This window comes from Athalia rosae, chromosome 2 (assembly GCF_917208135.1).
Source record: "Athalia rosae chromosome 2, iyAthRosa1.1, whole genome shotgun sequence".
Classification (NCBI taxonomy): domain Eukaryota; kingdom Metazoa; phylum Arthropoda; class Insecta; order Hymenoptera; family Athaliidae; genus Athalia; species Athalia rosae.
In genome coordinates, this window is record NC_064027.1 from 30,861,925 (window position 1) to 30,884,065 (window position 22,141).

General features: G+C 35.8%; 1 protein-coding gene across 3 annotated transcripts; it reads left to right on the forward strand.

Annotated features, from left to right (window-relative positions):
• Nucleotides 1-6,989: 6,989 nt before the first annotated feature.
• On the forward strand, nt 6,990-18,865 carry LOC105688232 (calcium/calmodulin-dependent protein kinase type 1). 3 transcript variants are annotated; one of them, XM_048650833.1, is made up of 10 exons: nt 6,992-7,196; nt 8,545-8,670; nt 10,062-10,196; nt 12,932-13,003; nt 16,289-16,363; nt 16,975-17,237; nt 17,377-17,517; nt 17,942-18,068; nt 18,212-18,299; nt 18,394-18,865. In XM_048650833.1, the coding sequence occupies exons 2-10, from the start codon at nt 8,561-8,563 to the stop codon at nt 18,625-18,627; spliced, it is 1,245 nt and encodes a 414-aa protein (XP_048506790.1). In that variant the 5' UTR covers nt 6,992-7,196; nt 8,545-8,560; the 3' UTR covers nt 18,628-18,865. The 3 variants fall into 3 exon arrangements, with proteins under 3 accessions (XP_048506791.1, XP_048506790.1, XP_012259790.1); XM_012404367.3 differs by having other exon boundaries at nt 6,993-7,434; XM_048650834.1 differs by lacking the exon at nt 12,932-13,003 and having other exon boundaries at nt 6,990-8,670.
• Nucleotides 18,866-22,141: the final 3,276 nt, after the last annotated feature.

A 22,141-nucleotide genomic window follows, 5' to 3' on the forward strand; every position in this document is an offset into this window, starting at 1 on the left:
AAATTTGCCCGGGTTCAAATCCCTTTGGGGATTTTTGGACCAAATTTTTTTTTTTCTTGCGAATTGATCGTATGACACGTTTCTGATGTATTTTGACCTCAGGAATCCGATTCTGAAAGAAAAATTGATCCATCTCTGAAATTGACCGAGTGATCGCCAATTTTCAGCTCTTCGGGATCAAGACTAAAAAATTCATTTTATCGTCTATTTTAATGTAGTTCGTACCCAGGAATTTTAATCTGAGAGAATAAGAATTGATCGTATGGCACTTTTCTTATGTATTTTGACCTCAGGAACGCGAATCCGTTGTCCAAATTGAGCTACGATTTTTTCCCTTCGAGATATCCTCAAATTTGTACCAAAAAATGCGAAAAAATGGGGATAACTCGGTAATTTCCGCAGATAGAACAATTTGGCTCTCAGATTCGAATTTCTGAGATCGAAATACATGAGAATAGCAGGGGAAACCCAAGAAAAAAAAATGTTGATTTTCGACCCAAAAATCGATAAATTTGCCCGGGTTCAAATCCCTTTGGGGATTTTTGGGCCAAATTTTTTTTTTTCTTGCGAATTGATCGTATGACACGTTTCTGATGTATTTTGACCTCAGGAATCCGATTCTGAAAGAAAAATTGATCCATCTCTGAAATTGACCGAGTGATCGCCAATTTTCAGCTCTTCGGGATCAAGACTAAAAAATTCATTTTATCGTCTATTTTAATGTAGTTCGTACCCAGGAATTTTAATCTGAGAGAATAAGAATTGATCGTATGGCACTTTTCTTATGTATTTTGACCTCAGGAACGCGAATCCGTTGTCCAAATTGAGCTACGATTTTTTCCCTTCGAGATATCCTCAAATTTGTACCAAAAAATGCGAAAAAATGGGGATAACTCGGTAATTTCCGCAGATAGAACAATTTGGCTCTCAGATTCGAATTTCTGAGATCGAAATACATGAGAATAGCAGGGGAAACCCAAGAAAAAAAAATGTTGATTTTCGACCCAAAAATCGATAAATTTGCCCGGGTTCAAATCCCTTTGGGGATTTTTGGACCAAATTTTTTTTTTTCTTGCGAATTGATCGTATGACACGTTTCTGATGTATTTTGACCTCAGGAATCCGATTCTGAAAGAAAAATTGATCCATCTCTGAAATTGACCGAGTGATCGCCAATTTTCAGCTCTTCGGGATCAAGACTAAAAAATTCATTTTATCGTCTATTTTAATGTAGTTCGTACCCAGGAATTTTAATCTGAGAGAATAAGAATTGATCGTATGGCACTTTTCTTATGTATTTTGACCTCAGGAACGCGAATCCGTTGTCCAAATTGAGCTACGATTTTTTCCCTTCGAGATATCCTCAAATTTGTACCAAAAAATGCGAAAAAATGGGGATAACTCGGTAATTTCCGCAGATAGAACAATTTGGCTCTCAGATTCGAATTTCTGAGATCGAAATACATGAGAATAGCAGGGGAAACCCAAGAAAAAAAAATGTTGATTTTCGACCCAAAAATCGATAAATTTGCCCGGGTTCAAATCCCTTTGGGGATTTTTGGACCAAATTTTTTTTTTTCTTGCGAATTGATCGTATGACACGTTTCTGATGTATTTTGACCTCAGGAATCCGATTCTGAAAGAAAAATTGATCCATCTCTGAAATTGACCGAGTGATCGCCAATTTTCAGCTCTTCGGGATCAAGACTAAAAAATTCATTTTATCGTCTATTTTAATGTAGTTCGTACCCAGGAATTTTAATCTGAGAGAATAAGAATTGATCGTATGGCACTTTTCTTATGTATTTTGACCTCAGGAACGCGAATCCGTTGTCCAAATTGAGCTACGATTTTTTCCCTTCGAGATATCCTCAAATTTGTACCAAAAAATGCGAAAAAATGGGGATAACTCGGTAATTTCCGCAGATAGAACAATTTGGCTCTCAGATTCGAATTTCTGAGATCGAAATACATGGGAATAGCAGGGGAAACCCAAGAAAAAAAAATGTTGATTTTCGACCCAAAAATCGATAAATTTGCCCGGGTTCAAATCCCTTTGGGGATTTTTGGACCAAATTTTTTTTTTTCTTGCGAATTGATCGTATGACACGTTTCTGATGTATTTTGACCTCAGGAATCCGATTCTGAAAGAAAAATTGATCCATCTCTGAAATTGACCGAGTGATCGCCAATTTTCAGCTCTTCGGGATCAAGACTAAAAAATTCATTTTATCGTCTATTTTAATGTAGTTCGTACCCAGGAATTTTAATCTGAGAGAATAAGAATTGATCGTATGGCACTTTTCTTATGTATTTTGACCTCAGGAACGCGAATCCGTTGTCCAAATTGAGCTACGATTTTTTCCCTTCGAGATATCCTCAAATTTGTACCAAAAAATGCGAAAAAATGGGGATAACTCGGTAATTTCCGCAGATAGAACAATTTGGCTCTCAGATTCGAATTTCTGAGATCGAAATACATGGGAATAGCATGGGAAACCCAAGAAAAAAAAATGTTGATTTTCGACCCAAAAATCGATAAATTTGCGCGGGTTCAAATCCCTTTGGGGATTTTTGGGCCAAATTTTTTTTTTTCTTGCGAATTGATCGTATGACACGTTTCTGATGTATTTTGACCTCAGGAATCCGATTCTGAAAGAAAAATTGATCCATCTCTGAAATTGACCGAGTGATCGCCAATTTTCAGCTCTTCGGGATCAAGACTAAAAAATTCATTTTATCGTCTATTTTAATGTAGTTCGTACCCAGGAATTTTAATCTGAGAGAATAAGAATTGATCGTATGGCACTTTTCTTATGTATTTTGACCTCAGGAACGCGAATCCGTTGTCCAAATTGAGCTACGATTTTTTCCCTTCGAGATATCCTCAAATTTGTACCAAAAATCGCGAAAAAATGGGGATAACTCAGTCCTTTTTGCAGATAAATCAATTTTTCTTTCAGATTCGGACTCGTGAGGTCAAAATACGTAAGAAAAGCATATTAAACCCAATTAAGAAAATGAGTTATTTTTTGCTCAAAAATCGATTTTTTTTTTTTGTTTTTCAAGAGTAATCTCACGTATAATCAGCTCAGGAATCCAAATCTGAAAGCCAAAAATCATCTACTCATGCAATCGATCGAGTAATCATCAATTATCCGCTTTTGGGAGCAGAAAAATGATAAGACATATCGAGTGGTTGTAGTCGTAGACCCACTTTGATTCGTCGCAATCCATGCATGGGTCGGAATATTCGAATTTCTCGGTCTACAAGGGACCTAAACTGGAGTCAGCGTAGCCAGCAGCGTAGCGCTTTGTTGTGAGACGTCACCTTCAGGGCTGAGCAGAGGTGACGCTCCACAACAAACCGCGCGCCCGTGGCTACCTGACTCCAGTTTAGCTTCCTCGTAGACCGAGAAATTTGAATATTTCGACGCATGCATGGATTGCGACGAATCAAAGTGGGTCTACGACTAAAACCAATCGATATGTCTTAATTTTTCTGCTCCCAACAGCGAATAATTGATGATTACTCGATCGATTGCATGAGTAGATGATTTTGGAAAGCTTCAATTTTAAGTCAAAAAAGAGCATGTCATTTTTTGATTTTATACTTGAATTACAAAAATAATAGGAAAAAAATGTTGAACAATGAATGAGTAAAAAACAATCACAATCGACAATTTTTAGATATTTTCTATGATTTTTGACTAAAAAAAAAAATTCTTTTGCTGGAAGTACCCCACTTGATTAATTAATTATTCAAAAAACGAGTGGGCTACTTCAAAATATCAAGTAAAAAATTTTTTCCACATTTGAAAGATTTTCTTTTTTCATAAGGTACAAATTCTGCCCCCATACTAAGAAAATTAAAAAAAAAATAATTTATCAACCCACCCTACTATGCATGTACTTGAAATTTGTTCAATAGAGCGTTTCTCACTCATAATACATTACCGATCAATTACCTATGGTATTGGGCCCGTTCAATATTTTTTTCCGAAAATTAAAATTTCGATGCTCACAATCCGGGATTGTTTACCGTTCTTGTTATCTCTGATTTCATTTTGAACATTGATAAAATGAAAATAGAGCACGTACGCGTTGAACATGATTCAAATACAAGCTAATTATAAGATGTCGGTGAACGTCATTTCCATCGTTCAATGATCTCCCACATCGATCGTTTCGCAGCCATTATGCATCCATTTCACAAATGAGTCATTAAAGCAAGATTCATTATGATTCGAGATGTGGAGAACTTTCGAAGACCGCGGTTATTGATTTACGAAACCGATCAGACAACTATCGACGGACGTGTATTTATGTATTTAAAAGAAGACAAATGAGATTAAATTAAATGACTGAAAATTCAATTGCTGTGCACTAAATTCATTTATTCCCGCACTCACCTCAGACGTCTGTTAAATCTATAGGTACCTGTGCCGTTCTAAAATGTGCTCGATTAATTAATTAGAAATCGTCGAGCAAAGATGGCTATTTTTATGTACGAAACGTTATTTTATAACAGCTGTGGGCAGGTAGTCGTAATAATTACGTAACTATACAACAACCCGTTATGTATTGGCGCGGAAGGAGATGATTCCAATATTACGCCGGATGTGCTACGTGTAACTTTCTGCAGGTAGTTGAAAGATTCCTTCTGAATTATTATTGTCATTGCTAGAATATAATTAATTTCAATTGAAGCGCCGCTTTGGATTGCTAACGTGAATTTTACAGCGGCATCTCAATAAAGCTTTGTAAAAGTTGGCGTTAAATTTGAAATTGAGATTCTCATACTTTTATAACTACCAACTCGAAACGGTGCATCAATTACATAATACAACCACTCTTGGCGTCGACGCAAGAACCTGAAAGTCGTGAAAAAAATGCCCACGATTTGATACTTTCACTCGAGGTATCTCCGACAAATTATAGCTCACCAAGCATGTAATACAACTATAAGTATACAGGGCCGACTGGTGTACCGCGACCTCCTTCGGCATCAAGTTATCCGATGGCGACACAAAATCACAACCTTCTCCGATATATTAATTCTCATCGAACCTTCTCCGGTTTCAACGAAAACAGGTTGAAAATCTGTGCGCTTTGTATAATTTATCGAACTACGTGATCGCTGGGATCTATCTTTTCATTTCTCGGCGAATAATAAAATCTCTAAAAAGTTTCCGATCATTCGATATCATGAAAAAGATTCGGCCCTGCAACCCGCCGCCATCGCAAGCTAAATTAAACGGATTTCTATTATTAATTCCGTAAAATGGACAAATTTTCAGAAGACTTATCTATAATCGTCGAAAGAAAATGATCGACGGTCATACGTATTGTGGTTATCCAATTCACGTTACTAATTTTAACTATTATTTTTTATATGGTTTGTTGAGTGTCAAAATAACGGTATTATCGCTATGCCGCTATTTTGGGTTTTTGTAAATTCTTCACTTTTTTTTCTTCTTTCTTTCTATTTCAGTTTTCTTTTGCTCTTAGTCACTATGAACAAGTGTTTATTAGTGTATATTCTGTTATTTAAAAATATCATTGGCTCTGAGACATTCGTAAGTTTGAAAATAAACGGGTGTAATGGTATACCGGCTGTTGGCGGGCGAACCAAACGATTAGCGTTATAGTCTAAATGCTATGGCCGATCATTAATTACGACCTTCGAATTTTACCGTATATCCACAATGTACGAATATACGTCTTCTACGTGAGCAACTGCCAAAGCTATTGTACCTGCATATTTCAAATCTTGGCGCGCCACACCCTCGTGTTCTACACGCGCAATTTAAAACAATTGATTATTTGAATCTGCACGCCGGTCGGTACTTACAGCGTATCGAGGCCATTCTTTTTCCTTGCGCACCGTTTAATGTATCGAATGTATAACTGGAAACAATCTGCGATTTCCACGTTAATTGTAGAAAAAAGAACAATAATTTATACTTTATACTTACAATTAGCGACGACGCTGTATTACCTAACAGCGGAAAGGTTGTCTGTACGGATGTACGTTTGCATATTGAATTTTTATAGTCACTGACTGCGGTGAGAAACGATGAAAATCAAAAGCACTGATCAATTGCTTCCGCGATTACATCAAGGTTTTGGACATGTCCGCAAGTATTATGGAAATGTATCGTATAACCGTATACCGACAATTGCAACTTGAATTTCACTGTACTCACCTCAAGTGAAAGAGTTGAGTGTTCGAACAAACATGTAACATTCTGCTCAGAATAAAGCTACAATCAAAACGCCCAAAAAAGTAATAGATTTTCTTCATATGGTTGTTTCAACAATCTGAAAAAAAAACAAGAAACCTATAAACCATACTCGTGTTTGATACACACAGCACCCTTTGAATGCCCGACTAATTGACAAACCGTTTCATTTGGAAGGTCGCTTTCGATTCTACATCATTAATGAAGACATGGATTGCGGCCGATTTGGTATAAGCCTATAATAAGTATGAGCAGTCGTTGAGCCCAAACAATAAATTCCGCTTACGTGACGAAAAATTTGTAACCATCGGTGCTTAGGATCTCATTTTGGTTTTCTCTCATAATTTGACTTGCAATTGATTACAAAATTGCAGTCAATTCCTCCGAATTTTAAATGTGAAAATGATGAATCCTACAGGGAGACCACAAATGTTGAAAATAGAAGCGGGAAGGTGGATAGAATTTGAGCATTCCGAAGGATTTAAACATCCCAGGATAAATTGGAAAATAAGGAATAAAACGCACCTGCTCTTCAGAGTGGTTGTGATGGGAAAATAAATGTTGAAGTAAGGCGATGAAATTTGAATCGACCATTCTGAAAGTTAGAAGAAATCAAATAAAACTGTGGAAATTTGTTATTAACAATAGAATTTTAGCCCTATATCGGATGTACCTAGCTTCGTTATGTTGCGCCATCTTGAGGTTAGAAATTCATACTTTGGATGTGAGCGCCGGTCCGTTGGACTCTCGAAACGTCTGGCTGAAAAGTGCGGTTGCTCGTTACTCGCGACCACCAGCACCTCGACGACTTCGTGGCTCGAGGGAGAGAGCAGTTCAGTAGTTTCCCCGAGTTTAGCAACTCGTGGTGTTCTCCGTTGAAGCAACGACGTAAAGGACTCGTCTACCAGAAACGACGTTTGGCGAAGGATAGTAACTGCGTCCATAGAGTGTGTGAGTGCGTGTAGATGGTTACACAGATGTGCAATAGTGTGATAAAGACAAAGCGATTAAGAAGATAGGAAAAACCGAAATAATAGAAGCAAACACGCACGCAAATCCAGCTAATTGCAGGCTGATGTGTTTGTGTGGGTAGAAATAACATAACGGAGAGAAAATACGCAACGGAGCCACGACGTTCGTCGAACTCCCTTGCGGCTGCGATTCAGATAGGATCGAGAAACGAGGGAGTGTGAGTTTTCGATGTTACCCGCGATCGTCCGCGAGGGCAAATGTTTATCAAGTATAGATAGATGCGTATGAAGATATAAAAAATACTGCTGAACAACGAAAAATCTGACGTCTAGATAGATTCTGACCAACAGACAAACTGAAAGAGATAGAAAAAACAAATGAAATAAGATAACACGAAAACCGAATAAAGACAAGAGAGGAAAAAAACATTATTAACTAAGATATCTAACTAGGGAGGGCGTTAGGCCGTGACCCTGAGCCAGATTTGCGGCCACACTCTGTGTGCCAAAGTCACACGGCGATTATCGTCGTCATTCTTAAAAAGAGTGTAAACGGAGGAACGACTTAAATTGTAAATCAAATTGAACGATTGCCGGGATCAATCGAAGAATCGCGACGGTGGTGTGCCAAGGAAAAATCACATCATATAACAATCGACAATTGCTCGTTAAAAGAACAAAAAATCAACTAATCTGTCTCATTTTTGCCTGTTATTTACTTTTCTTCTTTTAGTTTTTTAATTTTTTTTCCAAAGCTCGTGATCGCCCACCGTAAGCACGATAATCATCTCATACTTTAGTTTGCATAAATTTATTCAACCGACAGTATCAACTAAAAAAGTGAATTTGTAGCAGCTGACAGGCACCGATAATCGCCACATATACTATACTAATCATACAAAATATAGGCATCGTTAAAAAGTACAAACAGATCATTTTATTTAAAGAATCTTTCGCCTCTTAATTTTTAATTACTCGTACGGTACGTACGTTAGAAATAAGGTTTTCGAAATCGTGTTCAATTCGTTTGCGAATCGAGGATATCCACACAAACTTACGTGACACGGGCACATATGGTCTTAATTTCTCTTTGGTTCTCCTCTTCCTTTCTCCCCGTTCAGTCGTTCTTTTTATTTATCGGTGCAGTGATTAGAGTATTACCAGACAGCAGCGAGTAGTAGTGGTTCATCCGTCATCATAATCATCTCGTACGCATCGCCCTTCTTTCCCCGGCCCCTCCTTTGACCCGTTCCCGTTTCCCGCCCCGCAGCCGAACATTATCCCCCGTGACTCCTGGAAATATTATCATCAACGTATCTTGTTGTCAGTTAAAACACAACCAAGATGCCACTCTTTGGTAAAAAGGATTCGAGCAAGAAATTGAAGAAGGATGGAAAGGATGACAGATTACCATCGGTTGACGAAAAATACATCCTCAAGGAACTTCTTGGCACGTAAGGATTACTCATTTGACAGTTTACTAAACCTTTGAACAGCTGCTCATTTTCCCACCACTTCCATCGTACCTTACGCAATCGGCGTTTCCTTTTTCCATCCGCCTTTCTTATGTTTACTATTTGCTGTTTTTCTTCACGCCACACTCATTACGAACTCGTTACTCACTATTTTCACTACACTATGACGTAATAACTCACATGCTTATCTTTTGTTTCTCAGGTGGCGTGTACAAATTATTTATTGTTATGGCTATCTAACCCTAGACTTTGGGACCGTTTTTTCTTTTTCTTCAGCACTGCGCTATCAGAAAAACGAAAATAACGAACGAATATATCGGAATAATTTTTTTCTGTATAATTTCAAAATACCAATCTATTTAATTCACTCTTACGTATGCAAATTATTTTTGAGAATAGAATCTCTCACCCGAAAGATTTATTTCTTTGCTGTTAATTGTTATCTATTACGCTAACTTATCTCGAATAAGTTAAACGTTCTGAATTTGATGTCTAATGTTTGTAGTTTATGGTACGTGGATTGTACAAAAATTACTTAATTGAAGCGCATGACTAATGGAGGTTTTCAAAGTTGATAACGTTTTCCCATGGAGATCAGTGTACGCAATTCCATATTTTATTGTACGAGATTCTTCTATAAAACGATTTGTTATCACATGTCGCTTATGCTGTCTGTTTCTAAGATTTCTCGTACACTATATTGATGACACTTCATATTTTTTTCATTTTAATACCATCGCATAACTTATCTCTTCGTGTGACGCATGATTGACTGTTTCTCATATTATTCTACTTGTGTTTTGAGCGTATTAGACAGATTAATTTCACAGTAATCATAAATATACTTGATGATTTCTTCACTTTCCAGATTTTTATATGAAATAAATTGCACGAGCCTATTTTATATCTTCTTTTTCTGCAACTTGACCCAACAAGTATATGGCAAATATTTTGCAACCACCAAGTCTCTTATTGAATGTTAACATCGGTTTACATACAAAATAACTTTGAAAAATATGCTGCAGCTTAAAAAACAGGTGTAAACTAGTTTCATTGACATATAACTCATACGCAATTGTATCTTATTGAAGTGTCAATACAATTCTGTGCAATTGTTACCCATCACTTGTCCAGATTTCTTGTGCATTGAATGTAGCTAACTGATGCCTTTAGTACGCCACAAAATAGTCCTGATGATTGACGTTTGTTGTGGACAAATGAAATGTTGAAGAGAATGACATATTTGTTTTAAGGACTTTCTAAGGACTTTCTCCAACCGCTGAAACGCATAACAATAGATTAGTTTTAATTACTAGGTGTAGGTAGTTGGACAAGTATTAATGCTGTTGTAATTTTTTACCTTTCTTTAGTGGGGCATTCTCCGAGGTCAGATTGGCGGAGAGTAAAGAGAAGCCTGGTCAGATGTTCGCTGTGAAAATAATTGACAAAAAGGCATTGAAGGGAAAAGAAGATTCGTTGGAAAATGAGATAAAGGTGTTACGAAGGTAGGCCTTTTTTCGACATGAATTTACTCATGATTTATCTAAATCCGTGATTAGCTATAATTTAGTTCGGTAATTATCATTATCTTGAACCTGGCTGACCGCAGTTATATTGTGTTCATCTTTCTTTTAATTAATGCTAGGAAAACCAATTTCCGTAAAAATCAAAAAAATGAACTTTCATTTTGTAAATCAGCAGGCTGTAAATTATTTTATTGTAATTATAACAGTTTAGATTTCTCTGCATGCGTTTGCTGCGCGCTTTTTATTATCATGTGGTATACGTATACATAATACATATTATATGAAGTATCTTCATTCAAACCGTATTGCTGGGCGTATGCCTTGTACAATATTACCACTTTATACAGAGAAACGCTACTATACATTACTGTAACTACTTTCTTATATTATACTTTAATGATATAGTTCATATAAAAATCATATTATTATTATCGTTATCGTTATATAATTTATATCATCATGATCATTGTTCAAATTTGTTGGTAACGTAGCAGTGATGACTACTAGAACTGAGAATGGAACATATAATTTATTCATTTATTGGCAATCAAGCGTCTCTTTCCACCGATTAAGAAAACTGAATTACCATGCCGGTTTTGTGCCCGACATCCGTTAACACCTGATTTCTGCTCGTTATTGAACCATAAAATCTCAGCGTGTTCCATTCTGTTCTATATAGTATTTGAAAACTGTATGTTATTTTTTGTAAATAAGTTTTTTGCGCCCGTATTCGTGAATGAATTACACCTCAATGGAGAGGAATCTACTATCCATAAATTGGTATGTAAATGTACCCAAACTCAGACCTTCGGAGCCATTTTTTGTACAGAATGTTAGTTGAGCTGTGCTTTGGGTTTTTCTAAAATTATGTGATAGTACAGAAGAGGGCAGGGTTGGAAATATAATCTTTAGTCATATTGCACCACAATTATCTTTCATTGATGGCTCCAGAGATTTGAAATTACGACATTTATCAGCCCTTGAAATCAGAAGTTTCTGATTAGCTAAATAATTGAGCTGTTGGAGTTACATTAATCTTGTATATTAGGTACTGGCGCTAAACTGATTTACACATAAGTTGTCTCAGTATATATAGGTTTATCTATATTGGGATCGTACTATACTATTTATACTTCTTAAAATTTATGACTTTAAGTGTTGCTGTGCATTGGGAACTCTGATGGCTGTCGTCTGTTCTGTTGAAGCTACTTTCCAATTTCATTAGTTGTTTAAATTTATTGATTTATTGATTTGTTCAGTGTGCTGAAAAGTATAATATATGTGTATTTGTTATTACACATTCAGCGTTTATAGAAGTACATTGAAGTACTCCCGCGTCGTTTTACCATTTTACACGTATCACACCTTGTTACAAATTACTACGCATTGTACAGTCCAACAGTTTGTTTGGAGAATTTGTAAACTGGAGCGCTAAAACTAAGCGACTAAACTAAACTTAAAAGAAAACGTACTGGTCTTCTTGCCGCCTGATAAACAAATAGTTGCTTTCCTCGTGCCTTTATTTACTTCTTCTAGTAATATTCTTACTTAAAAAATGAAACTGGTATCCTAAATGTCTCAATGCTTTATCTAAAAGCTGACACTGCGCAGTCTAACTTCATATCTTTAACTCCTCGGTTGATTTTTTCTCAGGGCTGAGTGTGCTCGACCCCTCAGAAAGTTAGTCGTTTAAATGCAAGTCTAGGCTCAATGTTATTGGAAGAATTATAATGTCAACCATAGCAAAAATTTTATTATTAGAATCTACTCTTTATAAATAAGAAATTCGTCAAAGTTCACCATTCTAGGTGAATAAGGAGAACTGATTTCTATGAAAGAAGATTCAATTGAGTTATGAAATTATTAAAGTAAGCTCGTCATAGTCCAAAATAGAACGAAAGATCAATCACCAGGGTGATAAAGAAGTATTCAGGGTCACTGAATATTCGATGCTTCAGTAGGTTCAGATAAATAATAACTTGCAAATCACAAAACTATGTTGTTAGTTGGTGGGTGCAAGCATATAAATTATTGAGTTTTATATTCAATAGTATTTTGGTCCATGGCTTACTCTCTCCGTTGCTAGATACAATCAGTAGTTGACCGAGTAGATCACATATAATACAATACAGCCACTTTTAACAACACAATGAAGATAGATTATTTGGTGTAAAAATAGGTAGAGCTAATTACCCTTCGATTTTGTGCTAATTTTGATAATTGGTTCCCAAACTTCAAGAGCCAAGGTACCGTCAAACATAATGAAATCGTTATTTGCTTCGTTGTGTTCATTCTCCATTGTGGTAATGTGCATCATAGAAAATCTAAACTGAAAACAAACGAAAAACACCAGTCAATAATTATTTCTCCGATAGCTGCCTGACTTGAAACTTTAAGGTCAAGCAGAGCTGCAGCCAGCAATTACAGAGCATTCCAAAAGGCACAGTTTTCATTTTTTCAGATAATGACTAAACATATGTGATCCTACATTGCGAACGAACTTTCAGGCAACACAATTTGCCAATAAAAGTCTTTGATCCTACATACCCAGTTCTATCTCCATGTAAATAATGAAAGTAACTATGATTGATTAGTAACTGATCAAACTTCGGGGCGTGAAAGAGTCCTCATTATGAGCTGCGTGCTCCATGATCTGTGCTCTGTGCGTATAATGTATAATTCGTGATTGTGTATGGTGTTATTATAATTCGTAGGTTCAGTGAAACAGTGAAACCACAGAGTGGTGGTGGACCGTTCAAGACGGATAATAGTGGCGATACGGGATGGTAAGTGCGCCTACAAAACGGGCACCAAAGCTGTAAATATTGCAGCGCATACTCTTACTCTATCTGTATCATTTTGGATTAATTTCACGTCGACACGCTACACTCACGATATGTCAAGCTTCGTCTATATCACCCCCTTCCCCACCACTACTTCTTTTTCATTTCGGTGTTACACATTCGATTTTCATATAATATCTACTCTTTTTTAAGCAATTTCGAATTATTCGTTGATAGTTTTCACCTTATATACCTTGTACTACATGAATATACCAAGTGAATTCAAAATAAGTTTTCCACAACTACTTCTTATAAGGGATTATGACTCTGGTGAATTGTATCCTCAAATTTATAAAATCTGAATGAATAGGTGATTCCTTTTTCCATTGCATAAAACACTAAGCAAAGTCTCTGTAAACAATTTCACTCAACGGTCCATGTGATTAATGCTTAAAAATTAGCAACGTTACATCGTTGAAGCAGCCTGCTACGGTGATTATTGCTACACCTGCAACGTTCCATATTAGTTACATAAAGAGATGCACGAATATGTTGTTTGCACGTGAAAATAAGCGGAAAAAAATTATGGAAAACATCACCTGGTATTTTTGGTTAAAAACATACTTTGGATATTTGTTAATAACTTTGTTTCCTCACAGATTTGTTAAATTCTTATACTAAATTTACAAGTAACGCACAACAAAAAATATCCACATATAGTAATAGCATGCAGGATGTAACTTTCACACTCATTGAGTTTAAGTATAGCACACTCACTTAAACATTCCACAAGTTCACATCTTGACATCTATACATAGGATCGTACAGAATATACATTCAAATCTGCTTCTAGACAAGACCTGATACATGTAGGAGTACAGCAGATATAGATTCTCCAAATTTAAGGGAAATTATAGACAAGATAATGTGCTAATCTCACAGCTGTTAACTGCATTACGATTTTTGGCAAACAATGATTTGCAATTTTGAATGTTTAACTGTTTGAAACACGGTAGTTGCATGTTGTACATTTGGGAATCTACTCATCTCTAGGAGTTACCGAGATATTGAGATACAACTCCATTTACTATGTGAACTACTCTGATAAAGGAGGATATTATCGAGATGAAAGTTATTAGCTCTACTGAATTATGTAGAAAGCTCGACTCACTGTTACTCGCACTTCAATATTCCATTCAACATCGAATTATACATCTAGACTTTGTGACATAGACAATAGGATACAAACAGCACCGAAGAAAAAGTACAATTTCTTCATTTATCCAATCCATACAAGCACCAGGCAGGTCATAATACTGAACAAAACAAAGTAGTCAAGTTGTACTTACAACCTGACTATATTCCTGAACTTCACCTGATTTTGTTACCGATTTCACATATTGAGCTGATGACAACCAGCTGGTTTTCTGCTCTGGAACTCTGACTTTATAGTAGTATTCAATGAACTCAGCATTGCCAATCTGAGATGCAGTCAGGTGTTGAAACGAGCACGGAACTGACTTAGCAGCCAACACCTGAGATGAGGATTATAAGAGAGTTTGGGGCGATAAGTCTTAGCAGTTTGAAAGAATTACATAGTCTTTTGTGTAAATCTTTCTTTCATGGTCCATCATTAAGAGATTTGAGATCTAACGATCCAGTGGCTGAATTGTCTATGTACATGAACCCAAGATTCCTGCATGACTGAACTGCACTGCTATTATCTGTTACTTTACTTCTCACTGTGTATTCATTTATTGTACAGAATTCTATGCAGACATGCTGGATGAGAATAACGCTAATAATGAATAACGAAATAATGAATTGCTCAATGTTAGTTGATCAATTTAATCTAGTCGCAGGAAATAATGTAATTTTCTGTATTCTTTTTGTAAACTTGTATATACAATTTTCCATTTATATACGTTTTTTTAATTGGGCACTGGGTACTGGGCATGCACAGATTTGCTTTGAAAGCTTAGGTTATTTGCTACAAACATCATCATTGTCTTTAAGGTCGCTGCTTTATGTAGACATTGTACTGATATTTGACAAATGTATTCCTGATTTTTGAATTCTACTCAGTTGCTAATATGCAGCAGATCGAAGAACGGAAAGTTGTTTCAATACTCTAATGGCAAGAGAAAATAGTTAATCGAATGAGCAAAAAGTAACTTTGCAGCGCAATCCAGATATAGAAAACTCATTGGTAGGCATCCGATGGTTTCTTGTGATAAGCAAATAATTACTCATATATGCTTATCAAGTATAAAAAGTCATCTATCAGTTATAGACAGTCTCTCCCTTACAGCGCTCCATGCCTCGGATAATTCTACTACCATATTTTATTTGTGAATTAATAATTTCTAAATTAAGTCTTTACTGTTCCTTTGTATCGCACACCAACAATATAGGGTCCAGAAAATTTTAGATTTTACCCAAAAGTCAGCGCACCAGAAATTTTCAGCCAATTTGAATAAATAATGAAAGATTACAATCATCTCTTAAAAATAGTTATAGTGAACTTACAATTAGAGTAACGATCTTTTCTCTTTTTTTCTCTCAAAAATTAGTCATCACAAGGTGATTTGTACTGAGGTCTTCTTTGGCTCCCTGCACATAGGACGAGGGGTCATTTGAAGCAACGAATGCCACTGAATCTTTCAAATTCATTTTTCCATGATGTCATATAATATATTGATTTTGGGTTACTTTTATAAATTGCGCTTCTATTTATAATAATATGTTTATGGTACGCATCAGCTTACTGTTCATACCTGTGGTAGTACACTTATATTATTTTTGTTAGCTCATCATTATGGTGGATTAAGACAATGTGTTATTCACAGTCAAACGTCAAATTATTTTCATTTCATCAAATTAATTTAACAAAGTTTCAGGCACATGGTAAAAGTACGAACTAATCCAAGGAAATGGGCTACTGGTTTTAAACACATTGTTTTACTGCACTCTTTTTATTCCTCATCGACTCAGAGTATATCGCAGAGGGTGTTCTAGCCTTTGTAAATGGTGATTTGCAGAATCCCACTTTTGGAAATTGTTAATCTTAAATGCCTAATTCCAAAATCTTGACTCTGATATTCAAACGCAAGGATCAAAATATGCTCTGTTCAAACTAGGATTCATCTTCTTCGTCATACTCTTATGTCATTATGACAGGGTTGCATGTAGGTGGAAAAGTATACGTGCCTGTGGTAGCATGATAAGAGGGTCGAATGAATCTTGAAAAAAAAATTGTGCCATTGAGAAATATTGTCATTGTTGCAGGCTGACCCACCCCAATATTGTACAACTGTTGGAAACGTTCGAAGACAAACACAAGGTGTACTTGATTATGGAGCTGTAAGTTTAATTTTGGAACTCTTTTCCAAGATTCCAGAGCCTCTATCTATTCGAGCTTTTCTCCAATTCTGATAAAAAGACTGTAAAGAAATACCTGTAGAACTTCATTCTCCCATTTATTTCACCTATGCATAGAACAACTTTGGTAAGATTACGTTATTCGTCGTTTATCATTTTTCATAGAAACATTTCTTCTCGTGAAAGTTCGGATTTCTCTAAGATGGTGAACTTTGATTAGCAAAAGTCTATACAAACCTTTCTCGTAGGAAATACTTGAGTAGCAATCCTTATAAATAGTCAGTTTATCTTCATTCTTTATTTTGTCTGGAACAATCTCATCAAATAGACATTGGTAAAATCTGACCTTTTATTTCTCGAACACACAGAGATTCAAAGACATCTATGACGGTATACAATTCTTGACGAGTGCTGAATAAATTGGAATTGGACAGAATACTACTCTATCGTTACTGATTCTGGTAATGAAGATAATGCTCATTATCAGAGGGCATGAAATGTGGTCCGATAAGTTGAATTTCAATAGAAGATATTGGTTCTGGACGATTGAAGTTACCGGAACTATGGTCACCCGTTTATATGAAATATCGTAGGGTCACAGGAGGCGAACTCTTTGATAGAATTGTGGAGAAGGGTTCATACACAGAGAAAGATGCGTCCGGCTTGATCAGACAAGTATTGGAAGCTGTAGACTACATGCACGAACAGGGAGTCGTTCACAGGGATCTGAAACCAGAGAATCTCCTCTACTACAGCCCTGATGAGGATAGTAAAATCATGATCAGTGACTTTGGCCTTTCAAAAATGGAAGATTCAGGAATAATGGCAACAGCATGTGGAACGCCGGGTTATGTGGGTATGTCAGACAATCATCGATTCCCCCAATCTAGTTAACCAAGAGACCTTTTTAATTCTATTATTCTTCTAATAGAAAAAAGAACATAATACTGTATCTGATGACAAGCGCATAGCAGATTAATGGGTATTGTTTCTAGCACCTGAGGTCTTGGCACAAAAGCCGTACGGCAAGGCAGTAGATGTTTGGAGCATAGGCGTCATCTCGTATATCCTTTTGTGCGGATATCCACCATTCTATGATGAGAATGACGCCAATTTGTTTGCACAAATTCTGAAAGGTAACAGAGCAGCAATAGCCGGTACAGAATTCTTGAAAAAATTATGAGAAAACTTGTTTTTAATTGGGACCATCGTTCATTCCAATCTTATTATCATCATTTTCATAAATATTAATACCTGATTTTATTAATAGAGAGTAGGTAACATAAGCAAAGAAGATCTCGTACGGTTGGTTGATACACGCGTTCCATTCCAGCGGTTAGTGAAATACACAAAAAAAGCTTCCTTACTTTTACATGCCAGTTGATTGAAGATAAATTAACGACGCAACCTGTTATCATAGCTCAGAATCTATCTTTGCCACTCAACGAACTGTTCAAACCCATGTCGAAAACTTATTCCCTTTACTTTTTCCATTTGGTCAAAATTTTACATCCCTATTCTTAATGAGCTTACAGCAACAAGCTAACCAGACTGTTATAGGTGAATTTGAGTTCGATTCACCATACTGGGACGACATTAGTGATTCAGCAAAGGATTTCATTCAGAAGCTGATGTGCGTTAATGTCGATGAACGATACACCTGCAAACAGGCTCTGGCACATCCTTGGTGAGTAGAAAAAACCAAAAAATTTCTTGAAAGAGCCATTAAAATCGTAAATTGAATATTATTCCCAGGACTGCCGTGGAAATGAGTAATTAATTTTTTGAATAAGCGAATAAATGAATCTCAATGTGATAAATGTATTGCAGGATTTCTGGAAACGCTGCAAGCAATAAAAATATCCATGGTACTGTATCGGAACAACTTAAAAAGAACTTTGCCAAGTCAAGGTGGAAGGTGAGTAGTGCTAACAAATTGGTACATCGCTGATAGACCTATGTTTGCTCGCCAGGCGCGGTAGGAATGTCTCCCTGTTGTCTCATGGTTGCAGCAAGCATATCACGCGACTACGGTTATACGTCAGATGCAACGGCTAGCGCTAAACAGTGGCCTTCAGCAGCAGCAACAGCAACAACAGCAGCAGCAGGGTGTCCAAGGATCAACCACTGGCCTCTCGAGTGGAAGCAATTCAACACAGCGTCAAGATCCGTCGTCTGTCAGCCCAAATACCAACCGTCATGCGCAGCACCGAAGCCCATTAGGACAGTCGACAAATTACAACTGAAGCCGATACTACAGCAACCAACGATCGTTCCGGCTTTGGTGACTATAGCAAGTTCCATGTCTTGTATAAGCGAATCTCAAATCTACCATCGTAATAAGCGTTTCAAATTGTTATGGGGAAACACAAGGAGTGTTCTGTCAACTCTGTTCCCTGTGAACATGTCATATCTCAGAAAACATAAGAAAAAATGTAAAAAGAGCTGAATTGACGGTAGATCGGGTGGTTTTTTTTTTTTCTTCAAATCTGAATGTGATCTAGTAATGAATCACATTTGGTATTTGGTGTGACAAAGAAGAGTCACTAAATGATATTTACGCTGTTGAGTGAAAGAGGTGCAAACGAAATGGTGGTTTAATGTAAGTTCCAAATTAAATTACCTGATTAGAGTACGGTTTATAAGATCTGAAGCATGAGTTGGAGAAAATTTTTATTCACTTTCAAGTATATTTCAATGATTAAAAAAATAAATCAATAGGAAAATAAAGAATACACATATATGTATACATACATCTGTGTATATATACATAAATGAATATCTCATCGAAGATTATAGGTTGATAATTATCTTCCACTTGTGCGATAAATGATTAGTTTTAAATAGCTGCTGAACAATGATATAATTCTCAGACTATTTTGGCTTACAAATTATCAGTGCAAATGTACCTAAATGATGAATGAAATAACGCGTCATCAATGGGACAAGATGCGCGTTTATCTTTTCACATTGAGAAGCTACGCTCAATTATTGCTAAGGGTTTCGAATATCTGTTAAATTTTTCCAACTCAACAACCTATTCACCGATTCAATTTGTTTCAGGAGAATAAATGAGATAGTCTAAATTTAAATCTCTTTGAGTTGAATGTCTGATCTTTTTTTGCTCTCTTATAAAAATTGGTGATTGCTTAAGGAATACCTCTATTCTCAAATTCTGGAATATCTCATGACCCCAATCAACTCTCTGGGACTTGTGACGTCTTGGTTCAGAAGTCGTCAAAAAAGAGGACATAAGACACCCAATGATATTTAGAGAGACGTTATTCGCAGTGGTCTGTTGTCTGTAAAGTTCCCAATGTTCATGAAACGACCATATTGATCAGAATACACTTTGGGTATCAGCGACTTATTTCAACTTGTCTGAAAAAAGACAGAACATATTGATCGGTGGGTAAGGGTTATTGCATTTCAGTTTTATCAAGGTATATCGACAGGCTTGTGGGAGTTATAACTTAGATTTAAAAAATGACATTGAAGATCTGCAGATCTAGTGGTACACGAAGATTGATTTTTTTCATTTTATTATTAGTTGATGATACGCTATATTAATTATTGTTACTTAATTGAAAACTTTTAAAAGAGATATCTCGTTAGTAGGCACAGCATTACATACTATTTTGCAATGCGTCACAAGGCCTCTCTCCAAGCAGTCACACTTATGTGAATTGTATATTATGAATTTATAATATTAAACATAATATAGGTCATAACACAATCTAATATAATAATATCATATATAATATAATAAATTACCTAATTCTCTCAAATCGCACAGATTATCATTCATGGGTACGCGTACTTGTGCATACAAAGCGCCAGATTTATCATGTGAAATTACGAAACAGAAGAAATTTGTTAAGACACTAGGATAACGTAACAGGAAAATCCACTCCGCTTACCAGCTGTTCCAATTTGTCCGAATCGACCAGAGATAAAACGGTAAAAATTTGTACAGAAACTAGACTATTGTCAAATGTGAAACCTTCAAAAATGAATCGATATGAACGTTCTTGTCTTGAGCACTTAAATAATTGTGACAAAATCTATCATATTCATTACGAATATTGTGTATCAGAGTTGAAAAACGAATGTGAGGACAAATGACTGCGATTCTCAAACTAATGTCAAGGTTTCTCTATCACCTAGCCCTTCTGTAAACTTAGGTCAGTTGAAAAGTGTCGGTTGTAAATCTTTTGACGTTTACTTTTAACCATGTGCTGATCCATAGTAAAGTTACACCACAACTTAATTTGGAATAATTCTGCTGATTCAGAAATGTTTTCTTAATCATCCGTAGATTCGCTGATTAAAGAATTGGCTTGTTATTGACTGTAACGCTCGTGGTGCTAGTACAAACATCTCACACTCTCTAATTTCTTCATGGTGAGAACGGAAGGCGGTAGAGAAAATTATCATTGGGTTGGTTCCAGTTTTTGAAAGAGATAAGAAGAAATAAATAAATTCTCATATTTTGACTATTCTATACAAACATAACGTCCTTACCTATGCAGGTGAAGATATAGAAGTTCCAAATTAGGTATTTTTGGATTTTTTTACTCTTGGGAGTATTTGTCCTTTGTTACATTGCACATTGTTTTGATGTAATTTGAAAAAAATCTCTTTTGATTTCATTAAAAAAAAAAAAACGTTAATTTTGCGTGTTCACAAATGATATAAGAACAATTAAATTAATTATCAGGATCGCATGAGGAACCAGCTATCATGTCAGTTCCAAAAAGTTTGATTCGCACGAGTTGGTTTGGTACGTTTTTGATTGGGTAATGGCTGTACATATGGTAAAAACCTGAACTGTGGAATTGTTGTACAGCTGCGTAAGAACTGCAATGTGCAACTGCATTCGATGTAAACTATTCTAGGTTTTTGCTATTGACTGATCACTGTCGTCATTGTTGTTCTAGGTGGGGTGAACCCAAATTTTCCAGGTAGTAGTTTATCAACGGTTTGCAGAAAAATGATTCTCTCTCTATAATTCTATCTTTCTACAAATCTGCAGAAAATGAAAAAATCCACTGCTAATAATATTGCGTGGAAAAATTCCAATTAATCACAAGGACGCATAGCTTGACATTGATGATAAATAATTAAAAAATTGACAACGTTATCATACAAATACATTTATTCTGCATGGAAATCCAATAAATAAAAAAAAAATTATTTCCGTATATAATTCTGAACTATGAATTAGACTCAAATCTTTGTGTTTTTCATTAATTTTGGAAAATTGCAGAAAAATCTTTGTTTTGTTTGTGCCTGATAACAAGCTTATACTGTGTTTTTGTTATTCATTTCTATTGTGAAGAATTTCAAGGCCCTATTGACTTTTTGGCAATATCTCATTTCCACAATTCCGCTTGTTGGTCACTAATACAAGAACACCGTAATGCAAACCAAGTAAAGTATAAGTGATCGTTGCAAACTTCTGATATTCAGTAAATATCTCCTCATCCTGTTTAGAATTTTCATTTTGAAGTATGTCTCAGTCTATGAGTAGTATTGAAACAGAAAATTATTTTGCACAAAAAAACTTGTACAGTCTATTGAGGTACTATCTGACAATTCATTGAATGCTATATGAAATTGAACGGACTCAGTGGTACCTATCGAGCATCTGTAATCTAAATTCTTTACTGAGATTGATATTACTTCATAACTAAAATATAGTAACATAAATGCTTACCTATTAGTTGGAGATGACTTGTGAGTAAAGTAACAAACATA